The sequence below is a fragment of the Rhinatrema bivittatum genome, chromosome 17 (assembly GCF_901001135.1).
Source record: "Rhinatrema bivittatum chromosome 17, aRhiBiv1.1, whole genome shotgun sequence".
NCBI lineage: Eukaryota > Metazoa > Chordata > Amphibia > Gymnophiona > Rhinatrematidae > Rhinatrema > Rhinatrema bivittatum.
In genome coordinates, this window is record NC_042631.1 from 25,202,610 (window position 1) to 25,221,539 (window position 18,930).

Below are 18,930 nucleotides of genomic sequence, written 5' to 3' on the forward strand. Positions count from 1 at the left end.
GATCTTTATGGTACAGTATTTAAACAATAATAAAGATGAAATTAAAAAGAAGATGCATATGTTTTTAAAAATAAATCTCATGTGTGTTACATCTGTCAGTATGATATTTGCAAGGAGGTCTGAAGTGCCCTGCTTTACTAAGATTCATAGTACTGGGTGTGGTAGACTGGGAGGAGCTATTAAGTCATTATATGCCAGTACCACCTTGGGGCTCGGCTTTTATTTTATTTTTCCTGGGAATTTATCAGTTTCTTATAACAAACCGAAATGGGAGAAATCAGTGGAAAAAAAAAATGACTCATTTCCCCTGACTGTCTCCTATTTTTGTTTGTTATAATAAACACAGATAAATTCCTGGGCAAAATAAAATAAAAACTGACAATGAAAGTCCCTATCTATACAAAACATGTTAAAATAATTTGAAAACAAATGTGCCTGTGATATTAAACTGTTTTTAATGGCATTTACTTTAAAATGCACAGTACAAAAAACACCCAGTGCAGAGTTCACAGTAATTACTCAAGTTTGGTTATTGTCCAAATACTTTTATTATTAGCTATTTTAACCAATAATGGTTTTCTAAAGAATGTGCCGCCTTTTCCTTCTCTAGTAGATGAGAAGCTGTAGGGCGTAGATGTCTGAAGTCAGAAGAAATCCAAAGACAAGCTGTTTGCATTGTTGCAGAAAATGCCACACACAGGAGTCTCATAAAACAAAATTTGTCTTTAATTTGTAAGTGTCAACAGCAGTACAAAAGATGGAGTGATGGTGAATAGATTATGGGTAGAGAGGACGGTCTTGAGGTAAATGAGTATAAATAGGCAGTCTTACAGACACTCCCCTGAGGGGCTCTAGGCAAACCCCTACCATGGCATATCCAATATCACCCAAAGATGGCATGTCAAAATATCAGGAAAGCACCTTGTGCAAAAAAAAAAAAAAAAAAAAAGTACACGTAGGTAAGGTGCCAACATACACCAGAATCTATAAAGATGGTGTTGTTGTTCAGCTTTGTCTTTTCCATTTCGTTACTGAGGCAGAAGAAGAAAAGACTTTTAAACGTACCACTGAAAAGATTATTATTTAATTACCTCACGTCAATACTGCACAACAAAATCCAAGATGTCTGCTTATGCAATGAAGCAAAGCTAAGAATAATAGCTTTTTTTTTCCATTGGAGAGATTTTTTCTTTTTTTATTAATATCCTTAGCAAACAGGGTTTTTTTTTTTTGCACTGTATCAATAGGAGAGTGTGAGAAAGATGTGATGGCAACCTTTAAGTTCATTTTAAAAACTTTACACTGGACTGTACAAGATTTTTTTTTTTTTGATAAACTATTTACATTTTTAGACTTTAAAACATATTCAAAGCAGCAATAGACACTAGATTTTTCTCTAAACGCCCAAATAATTACCAGCCATGGGGGTAAGGTACCTGCATTGTACATATAATTTCTACGAAGAAAACCTGCCAGTTAAAATCTGCTAGCGGGTGTAGAAATAACAGCCCTAGCGTCTTAAGAGCCACACCCACAATGTTGCTATAGAAACCAAAGCACAGTACCATGACAACAGAATCTCGGTTGTCCCAACAGCCCTACACAAACTTTACACTTTGAAACAGCAGCTAGCATGTCTGTCCAGCATGTCAGTGAATTGTGCTGATTAAATTAACATCTCACAATATACATCACAAACAAATTACAATGTCAGGGAAAAAAAATGACTTACAGTAAGATAAGTTATGTAGTAACAGCTTATAAGCTTGTCGTAATGTAATAAAAAAAAAATTTACATGGCAATACAATTATGGACGGACATAAATGCTGAGCATTCTATTTTGCTACGAAGCCGGAAAGGGGGTACAATAAAAGCTGTGCCTTTTTTTAAAAAAGCAACCCCCCCCCCCCCCCAAAAAAAAGACAGGAGAAGACAAACAAATAAGGCGCGCTAGCGGATCTGCAATGTGCAGCTTACATACAGTCAACGTTATTTGCACATTCCCCAAAAAAACTCGCAACAGCACCAAGAGCCTCACTTGTGGTTCTTAACACAGCGGAAATCACATAGCAAGTTCTGCCACTAACCTGCTTTACACTGCCTTTCACACTGCCCAACATAGCAATTCCAGGACTTTAAAAAAAAAATAATGTAAATTCATACTTCGCCACCCACATTCAGCTCTCACTACTAAATGTGCCAAATATTAGAATACTTCTGTGTCAACTTTTTTTTTTTTTTTTTTGCAAACACGAATTGAAAAGAGGGACGTACGATCAAACAAGACAAGGTTGATATATAAATAGCCTAATTGCTTTTCAATTTCTATGCATGAGCAGGTAGAAATAAAGGTGAATAAACAGGCTGTAAACAAAACCTTTTTACATGGCCGACTAAATGCATTTGTGACTAGTTTTTGAGAGCTAATCACAAATGTGTTGTTAGCCCGATAATAAGGTGCCACCTATAACATGTTGGCTCACCGTTATTTGCATGCATCCAAGTGAACTAATACAGCAACCACACTACTTTTATTTAAGCTTGACAAATAAAAAAACAAAACCAAAAAAATATATACAGTTATAAACAAACAAGAAATAAAGAAATGGATTACAAAAAACAATGGGGAAGAAAGTTCAACCAACTATTTCATGAAATGTAACAAGTGCTTTTGTAAACTGAGGTCAATATATCAGGCTTATTCACCTTGTGAAAAGGCCATGCGTAAGTGCCAAACACCAGTCTTAAAAGTCCATGCAGATGTTCATTGCTTGACACGACTTACTGAATTCGAATTAAAGTGGACTCTTGTAAATAATTATAAATTCTACCAGATGCACTTCACGTGCCACTCTTGGCATATCAGGCCTTCTTCCTCCACATTTTAACTAGAATAAGTCGCTGGGGGGGGGGGGGGGGGGGAAGAGGGGTTTTAAATACTAAGAAGTGCACTGTCTCTTTCTGGGAAAGATTGTTTGATCTTGAAGTTTTTAGCAAAAAAATGTTTCTTTTTGGAGGATGAGAGTCATTTTGTTGTTGGAAAGTAGATGGAATGATCATTTCCATTTGTTTGTTGTGCTCATTGCTTAGCCTAGGGTAAGATACTCAGTCTAAAAGCAGTTTTCATTCATTTAAGAAATCATCTCTACCCCAGCTTCCTGGTTGTCACCACTCACGTTACTTTGGATTTCACAGTCACTCTGGCCAGTTTGCTTGCCTAATAGATTTGGCAGACTTCCTTTCTCCATTCAAATCTATTAATTGGAAAATAAAATCTATTTGATTTAATTGTGCACTGGCTAAGATGCCTAATTTAAGTGAAATATTTACTGCCACCTAGTTCTAACAGGCTGCATTATGTATCAACAAAGAACATTTATCGCATCTTATAATTCAGAACAGAAACAAATATCTGTCATAAGATTAGCTTTGCTATATATTTTCACAAGGACACTGAGCACAGTTCTTGCCTGAAAACCCTCTCCATACAATGAAGGCTATCATTCCTTTTCAAATCTTGAGGAATTACTATGGATCTATTTTTATTTTTATTTTTTTTGCCATTGGCACAAACTGGGCAGTAACCATTCCTGAAGGTCCTGGATCTTAAAGAAAAGGTGTTTTGCCTATAGAATCGGCATAGGAAAAAAAAAACCAAAACAAAAAACGTAAGATACAGCCCTTAGTGTTCAGCACAAATATTTTTTTGTTTACATACTTAAGTTCTGATACGTTCATACTACAAAGCACATAACACATGCAGAAGTAAACAGATTTCTACGATTGAATCTTATTAGTAGCATAAGGGTTCAATAATAGCTATCATAAGATCATCTGACATGTTTTGGCCTGAAACAATGCTATTCATCTTTCCCGCCACAATAAAGTATGATACATATCTTACTACATCTGTTTGCGTTCCCAAATATGCTGTTTTGAAAAATAACTAAAATTGAGACCAGCTATCTGGGGCAAATTTTTTATCACCTAACACTTTAGGGATTTTGTAGGAAAGTGTGTTTGTCTTGTGGCATCGGGGGTGACACGTGAGACATCTTGTCCCTATAGCGGCGGGTCCAATACTGCTTTCTCACAAGGGGGGGAGGGAGAGAATAGTTCAGCATCTACATGAGGGACAGTGACTTGTCGGTTATTTAATATGGACCACGTTAAACTGATAAAGAACAACATTAAAAGTAAATACATAACTTATACTTCACTAAGTATCCATGAACAAAAAATAAAATTCTATTTCCTATGTTATATTTACATAATAAAAAAAAAAAAATCTAGACTGAGATGGTAAACTCATTAAAAACTTTGTTTTGAGCTCTGGTTAAAGTGATATTACATTACCCCTCTTCTGATTGTCTTATGTGTATGTGTGTATATTTTTTAAATTTTAATTTCCACTGACATTTTAGAGCCAACATTGGCTAATAAATAAAGTTAATGTTTTCAAATGTACAATTTGGATTTCAAAATATGTTACTTATTTGTTTTGTTTTTATTTTTGACCAGTGAAAGCAACTTTTTAGTTGTTGTTTTTTTTTTTTTGCAATACGGTGACTCTTAGAGTAGTCGAGATCCACCGTGAATGGGACTACGTTGCGGGTCACCATCAGCGCCGAGGCAGGACTGGAGCTCAAACAAAGTATTGATACATATCGCACATGGACTTTCTGTATAAATAACTGAAATAACAAGACCTAAAAAAAAAAAAATGACTCAAATCCGGCAACTGTGAGGCAAGCCCACACGAGTCGAAACAGATGACTTTTGTTCATGTAGTTTTCATACAAGAGTTTCACATTAGTCAGAAGTGATAAAAAAAAATATCATTTATATCCAGTGCTTATAACACTTATGAAACAACATGTGTGTGTGTGTGTGTGTGTGTGTGTTTTCTTTTCTACTAGAAGCAAAAATCAAGTTTCAGTCCTAAAGAACAGTCCTTTGTTCTCCATCAGTCTGCAGTTACTATTTTGGCATGGTCATTAAAAAACAAAACAAAGAAAGGTACTTAATCTAAATGTTTGCCTGTGTGCGGAAAAAAACCCAACTTGAAATGCAATATAAGCAATATAACAATCTATCTAGAAACAGGACAAGCAAACCAGGAGAATACGAAAGAAAGAAAAACGGCGGTAGAAACTTGGAGAGAAAAAAAAAAAAAAGAGTAAGACTTTCACAATCTGTAGGAAATAAAAGATAGCAATATGCCACCTCCCTTCTCCTTCCTAATATGAGCTACATATCGTTTTTAAAAAGTCAAACTGCCAAAAAATTGTAAAAATTAAAAAAAAAAAAGTCTGCAAATACTTGGATGGAAAGAAAACAAGTGCACACCAGCTACTGACTTCATGTGGGGATTTTAAAGGTTTGGGAAAGATCAGCTTATTGCTCCGGCTGGGGTGTGGGGGGGGGGGTGTGTGGGGGAGGTGGAGTTTAACTCCTGCTTTTTATTCTACCGAATCATAATTGGTTTCATTATTGACTTCTATATGAAATGGATGACCGCATGCTTCCTTCCTCTCCGGGAGGTTACAGACCTGATACGGTACCCCCTTCTGGAAAGCACCGCACACACAGAAACTGCTATTCTACGGTGCTCACGGGTTTGTGTAAGTTTTTTTTATTCAAGAGTGCTATTTCCGCGGGACATAACCAAATATATCCCTGGAACTGGCCTGAATTTTTTTTTTCTTTTTTTGCATTAAGACAAAAAATACTGCGGGCTTAATATCTCCACATAATCTACCAGCTTGCATGGCTCAAGATTTTGCAGAACAGAGGCTATGCTGTACAATTGTTATTAATTAATTTTATCTACCTTGGAAGGATGAACGGCTGACCAAACTAGCTCAGACTTTGAACCTGTGAAGCACAGGTTTATAACAGGATCCCTAGAAGTAAACCTATCTCTCTGGCTATGTGATACATTAAATACACACACACACATGCCATGTATGTTTCTGTGTGTATAGATATCTCTCTCTCTCCCTCCCTTTTTCTGTATATAAATTTGTATATGTATATACATATACACACAGATATGGTGCACATACATAGAGGATATGTTCACAACTTAAATTCATTCATCTTTTCAGAGGATAGATGGATATTTTCTTATATCCTTTTCTATTTATACATTCCAGCCATGTTGTTTTGAGGTCATCAGGACACGAACACTAGTTCTTTCAATGTAATTATTTCTTGCCTGCCTCACAAGACACATTTTGTGTATGCAATGAAATTTAAGGAGTTATATGATAGTGTCACTGTACTTGGTCAACTGGGTCCAATCTGGCAGGACAACTGCAGCCAGATCTGTGTGGCAGGCTGTGCAGAACTAGTAGCCATCAACCAGGCTTATGCCTGCAGAATCCACAATGATGAACCAAAATCATGGTGTCCTGCCACTATATACAGAAATATAATACGTGTGATGGGACGACTACTGTTGACAATTGTTAAATTTGCAATTATGCAAATAAAGCTATAAACCCATAGACCGGCTGGGTTAGTGCAGCAGGTTATTGCTAGTGGATTACCATTCGAACAGGTGACAGGCACCTATGAAGCCAGATGTTCAGGCAACAGCTACACTAGTGTTGTGGTTATTTAGATTATGATGAAGTTTCGTGATGAGGCATGGGACGGGAGGGGTGCTAGGTGGGAACTTAGCAGAGGGTTTTGTATGTTCATCTACCCAAGATGGTAGGGTACATAGGAGGAAGATGACAAAAATGGTCTTGGCTAAGGAGTGATATCCTATAAGCAGTCAAGTTTCTACAGCTGGCAGGCAGCGGGGTAGGTCCATAGTAGTGTGGACAGGAAAAACTGTGCCAATTGGTCTTTTTCTGCCATCATCTACTATGTTACTATGATATGAATGACTGAACAGCTAAACTCTCATGGCTCCGCCACTTGCAAGTGATACAACATCCATAGCAAGTATAATAAGCATATGTGTATTCCTCCTTTACATGATGCATTCCATAAATGATGCAAATAATACTTTGCAGAATGTATTAATCCATGCCCTAAGTGAGTTAGACATAAGATATAACCAATGCCTTCAAGTTCACAGGGCACAAGTTAAACGTTTTACAGGTTTTAGGTATCTGCATGATCAAGTCAAAAGAAAAAAGAACCCCTCAAAGGGTTTGTTATATGTAATGCCACCAGCTATGTTGTGTTTGTTTAAAAATATTGGTTAATTGGACCCTTGGCATTCTGGAATGAATAAATTATTTCATAGTAACTCTGTTAAGACTGAATGCAAGGGTTAAAAACAAGGGGTAAAGAATGGAGTTGGTGGTGGCTTCACACTTTTAAGACGTGTCCAGTCCATAACTGGTGATCGCTCTATCATGCTATGGCCTCTTGTAGTCGTCCTTGCTCATGACACATCAAGAGGCCAAAGTGATTGGGAGGACAATGCATGCTGTCTCCAGATTCCTGAGTGCTTTGCCATTTTCTGGAAAATAAAAATCTGCGCCCATTGCTCACAATGCCAAAGGATTGTCTAAGACTTTGTAGTGTCTCCCTTAAGACTTTTTAAAAATGTTAGGAATATTACATCCCCTTCCCTCCCACCCCCTTCCAAAAAAAAAAAAAAAAAAAAAGGTCTGAAAAGTTTGGCACATCAGAAGTTCAACTATATGCCTGGAAAAGAAAAACAGAACTCAAACGCTTGGTTGTTTTACATTCCCTACCAGGTGCGGAGGTGCACATTTGTGGACTTGTTCTGATTCACCATATGAAAAGCCGCAGTTCATTTCTAAAAGAATTCAGAATAAAAACACATTCACAACCTATTGGCTGGCACAGCATACCTGAGTGAGAATGTTTAACCCTCCCCCCTCCCCCATCTAAAAACAGTAACTCAAACCTTTGTCACCATCCAAAACAAGGAAAAGAACAAAAAAAAAAAAATAAAATAAAATAAATTTAAGACTTGTCAGACAGCTATGGATTCATATAAGTTTTCAAGTCCTGATGTCTGATATTTTATATGTCCACGTAAATTAAAAAAACAAACAAAAAAAACCCAAAACAGGTTCATGAAAAATTGGAGAAAAATAAATGGGGTTCACACATTTAAGAAACATTTAAGACCAATCTGCTGATGTAGGTTGTGGGGGCCACACATGCATGCAGGCTCTTTTGAGAACGTTTTGTTCAAAACCCCCATCAAAAAAAAAAAAAAAGAAAAGAAAAAAAAAAGGTTAAGAGTACTTTTTCTCTTCTACCAAAAGTCCTCAGTTGGCACTGACAGCCTCCGGGGTTTCATTTTCACTGCTATAGTCCGATTTTGGGTCATCCTCAAAGTCCTCGTACAACTCCATTTCTTCCTCCCCGTTTATCATATCGTTTCCAGTGAGGCTTCCGCCATCCATCTTCATGCCGTAAGTGCTCTGGATGACAGGGATACTGGGATCTGGGCTGGCAGAGGTGCTGGAGCAGTCGGACGTCATCTGAGGTGACGGGCTGGTGGTCGCCATGCTAATAGCACCAGGATACACAACGCCTGTTGCTGTGGTGATGGGAATCTGAGGCTGCTGTCTGTAAAACATAATGGCAACGAGAAGTCACATATCAGGAAAGGGGCAAGATTGTACAAGAGTTTGGAGTTCATATTTTTAAAGCAAGAGCTTGGGTTAGATGGGAAAAATGTGTTACTCAGTTGAAAAGAAAGGAAAGCAAATTGCATCACAGTAGGTGTCACATGGCTGAATGTGATCTCTTGCAAAGAGAAAGATTGACACTGAACAGGCAGAATTCCTGGTTTAGATTTTTTTCAATAACTATCATCCTTATATGTGAGAGATCGTCACCAGCCATGTGATATGAGTTTGACTGTTAGGACTTTTATTTTATTTTTCCCAATTATTAATCACCCAAACTGAAACTATAGTCTTCCTTATCCTTCTGATTTTTCAGTTTCAATTCTGGATGGCTTGTTTCTATTCAGATAGTTAGTGGGGGCTTGTACTCAGCTGTAATTGCTAAAATTTAGGGGTCATCATAATTGCCTAGAACTTTCCAATATTACATTTATTTTGTATATTTATTAAGTTTTTTAATTATTTTGATTAATATTATTCTGAAATGTCATGTGTCTATATAATCACTATTTTATTCTATTATTATTTTAAAATGTTGTATCTGACCTGGGGCACTCACCTGGATAGGCAGGTTATAAAAGTAATTAAATTACAATAAAACACAGATTTTTTGCACAAACAAAATAAAAACAATTTAAAAAGTAACATACAAAATTAATAAATACTTAACAACTCAAACAAAATTGAACAATTAGAAAATCAAAGTAGAAGAGTTAATCTGCGAATCTTAAATTTTCCCAGAACTCATCTATTATCACCTAGAGAGCTATTTAAGAGTTATCTTACAAAAGTATTGAAATATTCAGAGGGAACATTACCAATAATAACTAGGATATATTATATCCCTCAAAAAGTTGCAAGTAGTGATTCGTTAATACAAGGTCAGGGGGAACACAAAGATGATACAAATTTGTCTGAACTTCTTGAGAAATCGTCTGATATGGAAATTAAATCTCGTGCTACATTAATAGTACAATTTGCAGACCTCTCCCAGAGAGATCTTATTCTTAGATTATACTTTAAAAATCAGAATTCTCAATTTCATGGTTTTCCAATTAGAATTTTTCCTGATGTTTCTTTAAATACGCAATTAAGAAGAAAATAATTTCTAACTATGAAAGAAAGGGTCATACAGAGAGGAGCAAAATTCTTATTACGTTTTCCATGTAAATGCGTTCTTATATATCAAAATACGAGATATGTATTCAGCTATCCAGAACAATTGCGTACATACCTTGACTCCTAAATTTCATCCAAAGGGAGAAATTATAAATTTAGATACAGTTTAGACACAAATTATTATCTTTATTGTATTGGATAAACCTCTTTTTCTGCCAGTCAGATTCTGTAATTACTATCGTAGACTATGTTTCTAGGTAACACAAATGAATATGCAAAGGATTTTTAAATTGTTTCTCTTTTTTTTTTTCTTTTATGTATAAATAATGTGTGCATATAGATTGTGTGTATCTTCTTAAAAATGAAAAGTTTAATACAAATAAAAAAAAAAATTAACAAAAACCATATGATATAAGCTCATATAAACAGCAAAGATGTTTCTTGCCAAATCAACAAAATGACTGTGCTAATTTCAGGATAACTTGATAAAAACTGCCAAAATATTATAAACCACAGAATCCAGACAATCAAGCAATCAAGTCCAATACACAGGTTAAAAGACCAAAGCTAATTATTTAAAGCCTAGCTGAACAAATGAGCGTTTAAGTGCTTCCTGAAATGAACCAATGAAGGTTCGTTCTTAAGCGTCTCAGGTATAGCGTTACAGAGAAGACAGGGTACCCCGAACATACATTCACGGGACTCAGCTAAATTAATTAATTTGATAGATGATATATCTAGTAAATTCAGCAAAGATGATCGCAAAGTCCAACAAGGCCGATAGTCAGCACGGCGTTAAGACAACAAGGAGGCCACACCATTCACAGCTTTGAAAATCAGGATCAACACCTTGAACTCAATGGGCAGCCAATACAAGTTGGCCGATAATGGTGTAATATGTTCTTTAATGGGTGTCCCAGTGAACACAGCTTTGTGCATGCAAAATTTTATTTAAATATGAATGAAGGTAATACAAATTATGCAAAACTGCTCATTAACTATGAGCAGGCAGCAGAACTCCATGCAAAAATAGGTTTGCAAACTAGAGCAATGGTAAGTCTACGTTTTCCTTCTGGCTTGGCTGGGTAAGCTGTAGTGGGGGGGGGGGGGGGGGGGGGGGGGGGGTTGGGGGCTTCTAGTTGAGTAGGAGTGTGGGTCGTAGAGAGAATGGGAATTTATTTGTGCTGAAGTGAGTGGCAGGTGAGGGGCAGAAAATGGAAGGATCTCAGTCAGTTATATTTTTTAGTCAAAGTGTGGGCAGCATAGGGATCTGCTATATATTCTATAATAGGGAGATGGGCTGGAGGGGAGAAGGGGGAGTTACTCTACTGATATGTAATATGTTCAAGATGTCTGGGCAGAAGAGGGGTGAAAACTGTTAAGGGTCTCATTTCTGGAGAAGATGGCATATACTGTATGTGTGAAAACAGAACAAACTGCTATGTAATCTATAAAGGCAGGCTAGGTATGGGCTATTGGCTGCACTGTGTTGGGACGGTGGAAGAGGACTGTCAGCTAGAATTAATGTTTAGTGCTAACCAGCTAAGTTTAGGTGGGTAAACTTGAGCCCCCTGATTCTAGCCAGCTATTTTAGCCAGCCAGATTTAAGAAAATCTTCAGCTGAAAATCATCTTAACATAGCCAGATTTTGGCAGACTAGGCTCAGCACACTGGCATTTTTTGAATATTACTTTGACATCTTATTAGTGCAAGACTGTGGAACAGTAACATTCAAACTCTTATTTGTGGGATTATCAAATTAATTCATCAAACATTTTCTTAGAAAGAAAAATCCAAAACAAACTCCTGCAATTGGAACATCTACATGGCGTTTGAGCAGGTTTGCTTGATTTGAAGGGTCTGCAGCAAACAGAATCAACATGGATTCCCACGAGTCAGCAAGTCCTTGGTAAATCTGCACCAAAGTTGATCAAATTTTCCATAGATTCACCAGAGAAATTTCAGTGAATAGGAGGAAAACCCAAAATTTTAAACAGCTCAAAGAAGGCTGAAGATTTTCTGTATGTCTTTACTCTAGAATGAAAACTCACCAATGTTACCTATCGCCAACCACATATACAAAATGTAAAGGTACTTTTCAATTAATTTGCCAGTTTTAGGTCAGGAGAGAAAGAGAGAGAGAGAGAGAGAGCACCTGAGCCTCTGTAGAAGCTCACAAAAAAGTTAACTATTTATATACCACTGTAAGAGGGGGCACTAGTAACTCGGGGCGAGATTGGGTTTGGGGAGCAGTTTAAATGCACATTCATACGTACGAATAGCAAAGTTACCACCAGTGAAGATTTAATCTGATTAGGAGTGATGAAAGGTGAAAGAAGAGTAGATTTGTACCTAGGTAGAGAGAACATGGTACAGATCTACTCTTCTTTTCATCACTACAAATCAGATTAAGTCTTCACCAATGGTAACTGTTCTGTTCATACGTAAGACTGTGCATGTAAAACTGCCCCCAGAACCCACTCCACAAACCTCACCCCGAGTTCATAATGCCCCCTCTTACAGTGGTATAAAAAGTTTAAATATAAATGAACCTCCACAGAGGCTCTCTCTCTCTCTTCCCCTCCCCTCCTCCCTGAACCGGAATTTGCAATAAATACCGTTTCGGCCGGTAACGCACAGCTGACATAGATATAAATGCACAGTAAAAAGGTGTAGTAATTTCCGACGTTAAATCCCGCGTGCGTTACTTTATCACACGTCACGTTAACGAACCCTCATTTCCCATGCACTCTGCCCAAACTCTTTCCACTTGAATACTAATTTTAAATTTGCATATGCATTTTGTGATGCGGTATTTATCGCGGGCGATAACGCCCTAACGCATTTTGATAAATATCCCTGTTAATTTGCCAGTAAAAGGTCAGGAAAGACAGAAGCACCCATTTAATATTTTGCACCGACACAATCAATTTCGGAGACCAAAAAAAAAAAAAAAAAAAGTGTGTAACACCTGCAAGTCACTTTTCTTGCCCAATTTTGAAACACGTCTTTTAGTCCAGGATTTAGTTCCTTGCGGTTTCAGGACAGGGAAAACATTATCCACAGAAAACCAAATATACGAGTAAAGATTCAGTAAAACGTTCTGCAGTAGAACTTTTGGGCAGCTAGGACTAATTCTGAAGATCAGGAAAAAGTCCCATGGTGCTTTGTATACACATTTCTGCTTGCAGAATATTTTCCCAGGCAAGGTTTTTTTGGGTTGGTTTTTTTTACCCAGTTTAGAAGCTGCACGAAATTAACTCCTCAGGCAAAAGATGCACTATTACAAAATAGTGCGAGCAATATGACTTGCGGACTTTTCTTGCCCTACTTTTGCCCAGAACTTAAATCTGGCCTCGCAACTACTGCAAGCATGATTTATAATCAAGCAGTACTATTGTTCTTTCTGGAAGCAACACATGGATTCATTAGCCTGAACTGTGAGCAAAAACAAATGATTCTGATTTATTTTCCTCTGAGTTAGTGCTGTCTCTGCTTTTTACATCTGAGCATCACATGTCCCAGGCTTTTCCCCATTGAAAGATGTAGCTTTGTCTCATTTGGTAAAACTGATTTTTTTTTTTTCTAAGAGAGCTCCTGACTTTGGCCTCTCAGCTCAAAGACTCTGGTGCTTGGTTGATGAATATTCACATTTGAGCTGGGCTGCTTTTTGCAAATTATATTTTTCTCAGCCTAAAGGACTGGCAGCAGATAGCACTGTACTGAGCCATGGTCAGCAGTAGATTTATGCACCCTAGTAAATTATACCAAGTTATCCTTTACCACACTCCTGCCTTTTTCCCCTCCCCCCCCTCCCCCCGCTTAAACATTGTTAACTGACAATCAGCTCTATATCTTTCTACATGGTCAGAAAATTGCCATGATGCTAACACACACATCAAATATGTCATTTGACCTAATCAACTATTAAAGTTGCTTGTTTAAAAAAAAAAAAAAGTACTAAAATATGTTATTCCGCCAACTAGAAAATTTTGTAGGCTGACTAGTCTTGGTCAAAGTATTCTGGCTGCCGTTTTAGCTCACTTGGATGCACAGCGATACCGGGACTAAAACAGCAAGCCGAGGCAGTTCCAGGAGTAATTAAAAAAGAGGAAGGTAGCGATGGGTGCAACCGGCAAAATATTCTGCCGGGTTCCCCAAACAGAAGAAAAGCACCTAGGAAAAGCCATGTGCTAATAACTGGCATGCTTAACGCATGTGCCCGGGTCCTTTCGAAAGGCTACGTGCATAACCCCTGAATTTTACACACATGGGCCTTTTAAAATTTGCCCGATATTGAACATATACAGTGACACGGGCGTTAACTAATGTCCATGTACATAGTGGATGGTCAGAGTGCCATTAGTAATATTTCGATTTGTGCTGCCATGAGAAACTGGCTTCCTTCTGCCAACAAAGAATTGAATATAAGAACATGCCAAACTGGGTCAGACCAAGGGACCATCAAGCCCAGCATCCTGTTTCCAACAGTGGCCAATCCAGGCCTTAAGTACCTGGAAAGTACCCAAAAACTAAGTCTATCCTATGCTACTGATGCTAGTAATAGCAGTGGCTATTGGAAGCATTGTTTGAGGCATAAGGAGTTTAGTGGTTGGGGGTGGGAGACCAGAAAGCATGATAATGTTTTTTTTGGGGAGGGGGGAGGGAAAACAGAGAGGCCACACATTTCTGGGAATCCTTCTCCCTATACCAGGCACCATGTTAACTGGACACATTTCTCAGGGCTGCATGGTACAACATGGGATGTTCACTTTATTGCAGCAATTTTAACACTGTCACGTAATGCATCTAATTAGCACCGCGTTAAATCCCAATGAACTGCTCACATTAGAACTGGCAGGTAATGTATGCTGTGCCAGTTCTACTGTGCCAGTTTTAATCCATTTTAGCACATACACCCTTGTAACACATGACCACATATACCATCAACCTGTTTCATAGCACTGTACAATCTGTGATGCTCACTGATTAAAATCAAGATGCTTGGGTAGGAACTACAAGTCAGTAGATGCAATGGGAATAATCCCAGGACTGGCTCAGCTTGTACTTCATATGACCACTATCTGGCAGGGCCGCATTCCCACATTCTCAGTGACTCTCTGGGTGATTCTAAGTCCCCTTTCCCCCTCCTCCTTCAGGATCCCCAGTAGTAGTTGAGAAACAGCACATGATCCCGGTCCCTTCCACCATCCGAAAGACAATGTACAATGTCTGAAACCAAGGAGTAGTATAACTCTTCTCCTGAAGATAACGGCATGCATATTTCTGAAATGGTATGCTTGGAAAGACTTCTGTGATCCTATCTGGGTGATGCCTGCTATATAAAACCATACCATTGGTTTATTGCTTCTAAAAACGTAAGTAAATAAATAATTAAATAAATACACAGTACAGTACCAAGATCCATATACCACATGCAAAAGAATGCATTTACTGGCAGCAATGGCAGATAAGGCGGATTTCAGTATAAACATGGACTTTTCATTAAACCCATCTCAGTAAAAGGCAACCACATTCGCTACTGAGATACAGTCTTTTGATTTCAGAGGTGCTTTGATTCAGAGAGTGGAGAAGTCTTCTTGCAAATAAGGCTTAAAATGTTTTGCCTTCAAGATTTGTTAGGTTATAAATGGATAAAGAAAGTATCCTGTCTTCTGTTCAAGGGAATTACATGCTGTAATTAGTCTTTCAACCATTTAACCAATTGACTTCAATCAATTTCATTGTTTTATCAAGGATCATTAAACAGTCAAACCGTGACTGATTCCGAATGCAAAGCAGATTGTATCAAAGAAATCTGACAATGGTAAAATTTATAACTGTTGTATAAAAAAGGGAATATGTCTATCAGTCTCTTTACTGCTGCACAATTCTATTGGCTGTACTTGATCAGCTTTGGGGTACTATGGACAAAATAGCAAGATTAAGACAGAGGAGAAGGGCATGTAGAATATAAGGCAATGATAAAAATTCCTTTTACAACTGAGAATATAAAAAGCCTGCCAAAAGTGTTTTTATCAGAAGAGTAAATTAGCCTTCCGGCCTTTTCACAGTTTAAATGTTTCTACAAATATTTGGGGATTATTAACAGTTGCCAGTTGAAATGAAGCAAGATGAGAGACAAGGTTGTTATACTATCTGTGGAATCCACCACTGTTCTGTATATTTAATTGCTTTTCAGCTTTATTTGTTAAAAAGCGGAGGTCCAATTTTCAAAAGGATCTAGCTGGGTAAGTAAGGAATTACCTGGCTACATCCCTTAGAGGTGAAAACCGAAACCCACAGAGTAGATAAGTCTAGGTCCCTACTTTCACTAGATTTAAGCTATGGCAAAAAATAGGCCATCCCAGGGGGTGGATACAGGCCAGGAGGGAGGGAAAAATGCATGTATATTTAATTTCCAAACCTACCCATGTATTTTCAACCATGCAGCTGACCTGCAGATAGAGCAGGTGAAAAGGCCGGCACAAACGTTTGTCACCGATTAACTTGTGGCCAGCTTTCAAAGTAGTTCCCCCTTTGAAAAATTAGTTACAAGTTTCATGGCCCATGTAACTGTGCAGACAACTCAAAATTGCATTGGATCTGGTAGTGTGTTACCATTGCTAATTCAGTGCAAATTCTTTGTTTGTTGAGATTTGCTGAGCAGTCCATGGAAAGAGCATTATTATAGGCAGGACAGTAAATTGTATTGCCACTGCCAATTTCACATGCCTTTATCACATTAAAGAAAATATAAGTAATGGATTTACTAGATAATGGATGGGATGCCTTATAAATCCCTGTTCTACTTTCTTCTTAAGAAAATGATATACCTTGTATTCCTCCCCCCCCAGTCACCGATTCATGAACCTTACAGGTGCCTCAAGCTCTAACGCTTTTCAGAATAACCACAATATGTAAACTGAGCATGAATAAGAACTACTACATGCAAATAGATCTTATGACTATTCACTGAAGATATCCTGAATCCTAGAACTGTCTGCAGCTTTTTGAGGGCTGAAAACTATTCTACAGAAATCTTTTGTTCAGGGAGCCAAGGAGCCCGATGAACTCTGAAACCTCTTCTCGAGGCTTTGAAATTCCAGTCCTGGAGGGCCACAGACAGGCCTGGATCTCTCGGGACAGCTAAAATATCCAAACGAGTCCAGGCCACAGGCCCAATGGGTGTGTACCACCCGTGAGACAAGAATTCATCACCGTAGAGATATCGTGAAAACCGGATCGGTTCACGTCCCTGGAGGACTGGAGCTTTAAAACCCTCCCTGCACACGTTCTTTTGAGAAAAAACTGCGTTGGGGGGGGGGGGGGATATATTCTGTCCAAATTTATTATCAACGTATCAGAATATGACTAGGGAAGCCATTGTATTGACCTGCGTGAAAGTGCTGTCCTACGGTTTTCTCCTGCTCCTCTGGGCTCCAAGCTCAGCTAGAAATAGCCTCTGTCGGGCTATGGCACCATGAGCTGGGGGGGTGGGGGGTGGGTGAGGGGATTCTCTCCCAATTCCCAGCCCATTATTCTATCTGTTTTTTTTTTATTATTCCAGCATGTTAATTAAAAGCATTATACAAACACACAAATAAAAATACAAATGAATATGTCTTATCATGTAGGCTGTTTTGTCTTCTGTTCTTATCAAAACTGTCTAATACCGGAATAAATAAGCTATATTCTTACAAAAAAAGAAAGGATCGTAGGAATAAGACTGTTACAATCAATTCATGAAACAAGCATGGTAATAGTTTAAAGGATCTAGCTAGTATCTTCTTTAGATTGATCCAGCTGTCTGTCTGTTGAGGCGCAAGTATTTCTGACAAACCATTCACTCCACTGAATTAATCGGTAAATGCAGGACCCGTATATTCTCTTTTATACAGGTCTGGTATCCCTGTTCGTGAAATAAGGCCCTGGTGGTATGCAAAAAATCTTCTTCCATGAATACATTAATAGGAATGAGACATGATGAGAGATAACTATGCTGCTGAATATACCATCTAAGTTAGCCAAACAAGTCTAGTCGGCTAACTTAGATAAATGGCTATATTTTGAATATGTACCCTATTGGAGGCAGAAGTCAAATTCTGTCGGAATCCTGTGCGTTGTACTATTCACAAGCTATCAGGTGATAGCTTGTTAGAGGCCAAAAAATGAAATCAGTTATATTAAGGAAATGGCTGCATGTTGCACACCACTACGATGAGCAACTGAGCGAGGAGCAAAATAACAGGAATCCTACAAAGGCATCCATTGTGTATGAGTCAGTTCACTGCTAGTATAATATCACTGCCTTATTCAAAACATTGGCTTAATCTGCACCACTAGATGCACATATAAAGTATAATGACTCCTTGTTTGTCACAGTTAATCCTATCAAGGAATTCACTATAACAGAACAGTTAGGCCTCTCGGAACAACTGAAACCCAAAGAACAGCAATATAAATATTTACCAGCGGGTCAAATTTCAATAAAATCACAAGGCAGCAAAGACAAGCAATTCATTTTAAGCAGTTATCTTTAGGTGGAATCTAACCAACTGGGTTTTTGACTGAAAATTCATCTGCATGTAACTGGAGAAACGTATCTGGTTAGATTCAGGCCTGCTATTTATATGACCTAGGATGAACGACTAAGTTGTAAGCTCGTCCCAGGAACTCTCCGGAGCCCACCCGTTTTATTGATCAGCTAAAGTTGGCTGCCTTACAAATGTATATATATATATATATATATAGCGTTATGTGCACAAGACCTAAAGATTCATCACACAATTGAGGGCCCATGTGGGAAAATGGCAGAATCTGCTGTAGAGCCCTCAGAAAATCATAAGTGGCTTTACTTGGGATTTTCTGAGGACCCTCTCCTTTAGATTTTTCAGACTCCTCATTGGATTTTCCCCAGAGGTGCAGGGGCAGGGGGGGGGGGGGGAAGAGAATCCCAACAAATTCTCTCAGCAAATCTCAGGAAAATCCACATTTCCTGTTGAACTCAAACTAATCTGAAACCTGCTGGGTTTGAGCTTGACTTTGAACTGATCACACATTTCTATTCCGTTCCTCATAGATTTATCGATGAGAGCAGGAAGATTATTTTAAATTGATGTTTCCATTACAGGTTCCCAATTTGATTCAATGACTGTCCTCTATCACAAGGTTTGA

The 18,930-nt window shown here is 38.1% G+C and overlaps 1 protein-coding gene across 5 annotated transcripts in view; it reads right to left on the bottom strand.

Moving 5' to 3' along the window:
- Positions 1–8,006: 8,006 nt before the first annotated feature.
- The window catches only part of SOX6 (SRY-box transcription factor 6), a 780,471-nt gene continuing 769,547 nt past the window's right edge, over positions 8,007–18,930 (bottom strand). For 4 of the 5 annotated variants that reach the window (XM_029582791.1, XM_029582793.1, XM_029582790.1 and 1 more), the window contains one exon: positions 8,269–8,572. In XM_029582791.1, coding sequence (XP_029438651.1) covers positions 8,269–8,572 — 304 coding nt within the window. Of the gene's footprint in view, positions 8,573–18,930 lie in introns of all 5 variants that reach the window. The other variant, XM_029582789.1, reaches the window with a different exon arrangement.